At 50.7% G+C, this 6,000-nt stretch overlaps 1 protein-coding gene across 2 annotated transcripts in view; it reads left to right on the top strand.

Moving 5' to 3' along the window:
- The window catches only part of CPNE7 (copine 7), a 123,868-nt gene that overhangs the window by 65,118 nt on the left and 52,750 nt on the right, over positions 1–6,000 (top strand). For both annotated transcript variants that reach the window (XM_075325957.1, XM_075325958.1), the window contains 3 exons: positions 2,071–2,145; positions 3,459–3,533; positions 3,881–3,964. In XM_075325957.1, coding sequence (XP_075182072.1) covers positions 2,071–2,145; positions 3,459–3,533; positions 3,881–3,964 — 234 coding nt within the window. The remainder of the gene's footprint in view (positions 1–2,070; positions 2,146–3,458; positions 3,534–3,880; positions 3,965–6,000) is intronic.

Raw genomic sequence — 6,000 nt, forward strand, 5'->3', positions numbered from 1 at the left:
CTTAGTTGCTGGATGGAGGTGGCTCCTCTTAGTTGCTGGATGGAGGTGGCTACTCTTAGCTGCTGGATGGAGGTGGCTCCTCTTAGTTGCTGGATGGAGGTGGCTACTCTTAGCTGCTGGATGGAGGTGGCTCCTCTTAGTTGCTGGATGGAGGTGGCTCCTCTTAGTTGCTAGATGGAGGTGGCTCCTCTTAGTTGCTAGATGGAGGTGGTTCCTCTTAGTTGCTGGATGGAGGTGGCTCCTCTTAGTTGCTGGATGGAGGTGGCTCCTCTTAGTTTCTGATGGAGGTGGCTCCTCTTAGTTGCTGGATGGAGGTGGCTCCTCTTAGTTGCTGGATGGAGGTGGCTCCTCTTAGTTGCTGGATGAAGGTGGCTTCTCTTACTTGCTGGATGGAGGTGGCTCCTCTTAGTTGCTAGATGGAGGTGGCTCCTCTTAGTTGCTGGATGGAGGTGGCTCCTCTTAGTTGCTGGATGGAGGTGGCTCCTCTTAGTTGCTGGATGGAGGTTGCTCCTCTTAGTTGCTGGATGGAGGTGGCTCCTCTTAGTTGCTGGATGGAGGTGGCTTCTCTTAGTTGCTGGATGGAGGTGGCTCCTCTTAGTTGCTGGATGGAGGGGGGTCCTCTTAGTTGCTGGATGGAGGTGGCTCCTCTTAGTTGCTGGATGGAGGTGGCTCCTCTTAGTTGCTGGATGGAGGTGGCTCCTCTTAGTTGCTGGATGGAGGTGGCTCCTCTTAGTTGCTGGATGGAGGTGGCTTCTCTTAGTTGCTGGATGGAGGTGGCTCCTCTTAGTTGCTAGATGGAGGTGGCTCCTCTTAGTTGCTGGATGGAGGTGGCTCCTCTTAGTTGCTGGATGGAGGTGGCTCCTCTTAGTTGCTGGATGGAGGTGGCTACTCTTAGCTGCTGGATGGAGGTGGCTACTCTTAGTTGCTGGATGGAGGTGGCTATGTGCCACCCCCAGTAGACCTCTGATGTCATGGTGGTGAGTCTGAATGGTGAAGTGGTTGTATTGGGCGTGTGCAACAGGGTTTTGTGATGGATATTGAAAATAATATTAAAATGGTTCCTCTTTGGTGTGGGATGGAGGTGGTGCTTCTTTGGTGTGGGATGGAGGTGGCTCCTCTTTGGTGTGGGATGGAGGTGGCTCTTCTTTGGTGTGGGATGGAGGTGGCTCCTCTTTGGAGTGGGATGGAGGTGGTGCTTCTTTGGTGTGGGATGGAGGTGGCTCTTCTTTGGTGTGGGATGGAGGTTGTTCCTCTTTGGTGTGGGATGGAGGTGGTTCCTCTTTGGTGTGGGATGGAGGTGGTTCCTCTTTGGTGTGGGATGGAGGTGGTGCTTCTTTGGTGTGGGATGGAGGTGGCTCCTCTTTGGTGTGGGATGGAGGTTGTTCCTCTTTGGTGTGGGATGGAGGTTGTTCCTCTTTGGTGTGGGATGGAAGTGGCTCCTCTTTGGTGTGGGATGGAGGTGGTTCTTCTTTGGTGTGGGATGGAGGTGGTGCTTCTTTGGTGTGGGATGGAGGTGGTTCCTCTTTGGTGTGGGATGGAGGTGGCTCCTCTTTGGTGTGGGATGGAGGTGGTTCCTCTTTGGTGTAGGATGGAAGTAGCTCCTCTTTGGTGTTGGATGGAGGTGACTCCTCTGGTGTGGGATGGAGGTGGCTCCTCTTTAGTGTTGGATGGAGGTGGCTCCTCTTTGGTGTGGGAAGGAGGTGGCTCCTCTTAGCTGCTGGATGCTGCTGGATGGAATTGGGTGATCTTTATTGCTGAGGTACCTCATTTTAGTTGCTGGATGTAGTTGGCTGCTCTTAGTTGCTGGATGGAAGTGACTCCTCTTAGCAGCTAGATCATGATGGCTCCCAGTAGCTTTTGGGAAGCTACCATACTTATTAATTTGGTGGATACATCCGTGACAGGTGCCGCAACTTGTAGGGTTGTCCCAAGGCATGGACTTCTTCTGTTTTATGATAACTGGTATCTACTGTCCCCCTCCTGGTAACCCTCTATATTTCCATTACATGTTGTAATATTTCTATGTTATTCTTTAAGTTGAATATTATTGTCTTTTTTCTTTTTTACTAGATTGTTGCACAGAAAAGGATTACCAAAGGCCTTTTCCTGAAATATGGCAAATATGCCGGAAAGTCTACTGTGACGGTGAGAACGGCTTGACATTTACCATGCAGTACTTGTAAATAGGGCAGCAGTTTCATTGTCTGGCCAGAGATGCAAGGTTCACAGATCGATTCCAGGATTATTAACTTACGTTGGTCAGATTTATGTATATATATGTGTACATTTAGCATTCTAAATCGTATAAAGACATACAAGTTCCCCCTCAATTATGTAGCAATGTTCCCCATCATGGGCTCCTTCCTGGTATATATGTCCCCCATCCTGGTATATATGCCCCCCATCCTGGTATTTCCTCCATCCTGATATATATGTCCCCATCCTGGTATATATGTCCCCATACTGTCCCCCTCCTGGTATCTACTGTCCTCCTCCTGGTATTTACTGTCCCCCTCCTGGTATCTACTGTCCACCTCCTGATATCTACTGTCCCCCTCCTAGTATCTACTGTCCCCCTCCTGGTATCTACTGTCCCTTTCCTAGTATCTACTGTCACCCATCCTGGTACATACTGTCCACTTCCTGGTATCTACTGTCCCCTTCCTGGTATCTACTGTACCCCTCCTGGTATCTACTGTCCCCCTTCTGGTACATCCTGTCCCCCTCCTGGTATCTACTGTCCTTCTCCTGGTATCTACTGTCCCTCTCCTGGTATCTACTGCTCCCCTCCTGGTATCTACTGTCCCCCTCCTGGTATCTACTGTCCCCCTTATGTTATATCCTGTCCCCCTCCTGGTATCTACTGTCCCCTTCCTAGTATCTACTGTCACCCATCCTGGTACATACTGTCCCCTTCCTGGTATCTACTGTCCCCCTTCTGGTACATCCTGTCCCCCTCCTGGTATCTACTTTCCTCCTCCTGGTATATACTGTCTTTCTCCTGGTATCTACTGTCCCTCTACTGGTATCTGCTGTCCCCCTCCTGGTATTTACTGTCTCCTTCCTAGTATCTACTGTCCCCCATCCTGGTATATACTGTCCTCCTCCTGGTATCTGCTGTCCCTCTCCTGGTATCTACTGTCCCCCTCCTGGTATAAACTGTCCCCTTCCTGGTGTCTACTGTCCACCGTGCGGAGCTGCCGCCCGACCACCCCCACCCCAACTACTGTCTCCTCCCCAAAATCCTTTAGAATGTAAGCCTGCAAGGGCAGGGCCCTCTTCCCTCTGTACTAGTCTGTCTATTGTAACTTGTATATGTGTTCAGTATGTAACCCCCTTCTCATGTACAGCCCCATGGAATCAATGGTGCTCTATAAATAAATAATAATAATAATAATACTGTCCCCCCCTAACTGGATCAGTGGAAGAGTCTCAGTTTTTCTTCAATTTTTCCATAGGTAATTTCGGAAGAGATTTCCGGGAATAACGGATATGTGGAGCTGTCGTTCTGCGCAAAGAAACTGGATGACAAGGTGACAGGAACAGGGTACAGCCTCCTTTTTGGAGACAGACTTGCAGGTTTCTCTTCTTAGAGACACAGTAGGGTATTTTCCAAACTGTAGACCCCTATGGCATTGCATGTACGGGCTTTATTACGTATTCTTCCAACTGTCATGATGCAGTTTGGCAAATTTCTTGGCCTAGAGATCACTATCGATGAGTTGGTTGATGCTGTTTGTCTCTTCTTGGTCAATCACAAGCACAAACCAAAAAGTCCACACCTGACTTTTTATTATCCCACATGTGACTTATTAATGTCTATTCAGTAAGTTGTAGTGCAAATTTATGGTATGTTTCTTCTTTTCTTTTTTTGCATTAGGACCTTTTTAGCAAATCAGATCCATTCCTGGAAATTTACAGAGTAAACGATGACCAAAGCGAACAGCTTGTACATAGGACAGAGGTAAGAAGGTAAGGTGTTATTCCCAGAATCGAAAGTTATGCCCTGTCCTATTGATAGAGATATGTTACTAATCATGGGGGACCCCAGCGATCCCAAAAATGGCACTCTGGATATTGAGAACGGAGGACCATCGCTACATCCAATATTTATGGAGCGCTGTGCTCGACTGTCCCATACAGAATGATTGGAGCAGAGCCTTATATTTGGGATCGCTTGACCCCCATCAGTTAGTAAAGTATCCCCTATCCTATGGAATAACTTTTGATCCTGGGAGCACCCCGGTAAGAGTTAAATTGCATCCTATTATCCAATGGATAATAAATTCTGTGAAGAGCGGCGCAGTCACACGGCCGTATAACACGGATAACCATCCACCAAAATGCTCGGACTGGCCGCTGGCTCTCCAGACCAGAGCTGCATAGAAATACAAGGAGAGCCACCAGCCAGGCCATGTATCGCCGTCCATCTTATACGGAAATCTGACTGCGCCAAAGAGTAGACAAAGCTGCTTTCTCCAAGAGGTCAGAAGGGTAGGGTGGTTAGAGTTCGCTTTATTCAGCTGTTAGGGGATAGAAGAATGGCCCCCATAGTCATTAAATGGCTAGGAGGTCCTAAAATACATCTAAGCCTCACCAATAAGCATTACTTAGGTGGGATGACCAATAAGTGTAACTTGAGTTTGAGAATAACTTATGAGCATTGTTTTAGTGTAGTACCAATCAGCAGCTGCTCCTGGTGTCTGTTATTGTCTGCAGCGCTGATATCACATGACAACGCTGCTTCCAATCCCTGAGGTCACGAGTTGGTGGCACGAGCTGCTCCGAGCCGCTGAGCTCACTAGACTTCAGTGCTGAAGACAAGGACCCTGGGGGCAGCGGTGGAAATGTAGCGATGGACCCGGATTGGGGTTTTCCAAAACTCGATAAACCCTTTAAAGGAGTTTTCAGATAAAATAAATGTATTACTTTTCCAAGAGATGGGACCACCATGATTATTAGAATGGGGTCCCAGTTCCTTCTCCTTGATATTTCTGTCGCGGGTGGGGAGGACGCCGCCGCTGCACTCGCTAACGCTCGGGTCCGGCGCTGCTGCTGCTCGGTGGCTCGAGCGGTGGGCCAGATCCGGGGACTCGAGCGGCGCTCCTCGCCCGTGAGTGAAAGGGGTGGTTGGTTTGGGGGATTTAGTCCGTGACGCCACCCACGGGATGTGGTGAAGATGGGCACCACCGCTGCTGATGACGGGGATCCCGGGAGCGATGGTAGGGAGCAGCTGGGATGTTGTTTTCCCCCTCCGTGGGTAGGGGTCGGTGGTCCCGGGGCCCGGTGGTGTGATGGGGAGGCAGGGTTGGTGAGGTGCAGGGTTGCAGGGACAGCGCGGCGCGGTGCCGGATGGCACGGGTGTACTCACTCAGTAAGAGATGCACAAAGTCCTCTGTAAACCAAACGGCTGGATGGACGGGTCCCGCAGCCGGCTGCAGTGTCTTTCCCCGGACAGGTGATGGCGGCTGTCTTTCCCTGCACCTTTGTGTATTTGTTTGACTGCAATGGATCCCCAACGGTAGTCCACTCCTCGGTGTATGGATGCCGGAGGAGCCCGTTTGCCCGCAGGCGCTGGCCCTTGGGTCTCTAGCCTTAGGCGGTAGCTGTATATCCTTACGGTGCGGACGGTTGCCTTCTAACGGGTCTTTGGTTGTTAGGAAACCCCTGGGGTTCCTGTCACACTCGGATTTGACTGTTGACGGCGACTCCAAGCCTAGTCGCGGTCTGATGGCCCTGCCTGTGTGTGCTGGCTTCACTTCGCTCCCCGGTCGGTACCGGCGGGCCAACGCCCGACCCCGATCCTATGGTTCCGCTTCGATTCACCACTCCTGCAGACGGCCACCACCGTCTGCCAACCTTGTTGTCAGTGCCTGGGCCACAAACCCAGACACTCTTCACTTTACTCCTCTCACTTCAACCTCCAAGACTATCTGTCTGTTTTTCCCGCCTCCAGGCCTGTGAACTCCTCGGTGGGTGGGGCCAACCGCTTGGCTCCGC

This window comes from Anomaloglossus baeobatrachus, chromosome 10, assembly GCF_048569485.1.
Source record: "Anomaloglossus baeobatrachus isolate aAnoBae1 chromosome 10, aAnoBae1.hap1, whole genome shotgun sequence".
NCBI classification, from domain to species: Eukaryota; Metazoa; Chordata; class Amphibia; order Anura; family Aromobatidae; genus Anomaloglossus; species Anomaloglossus baeobatrachus.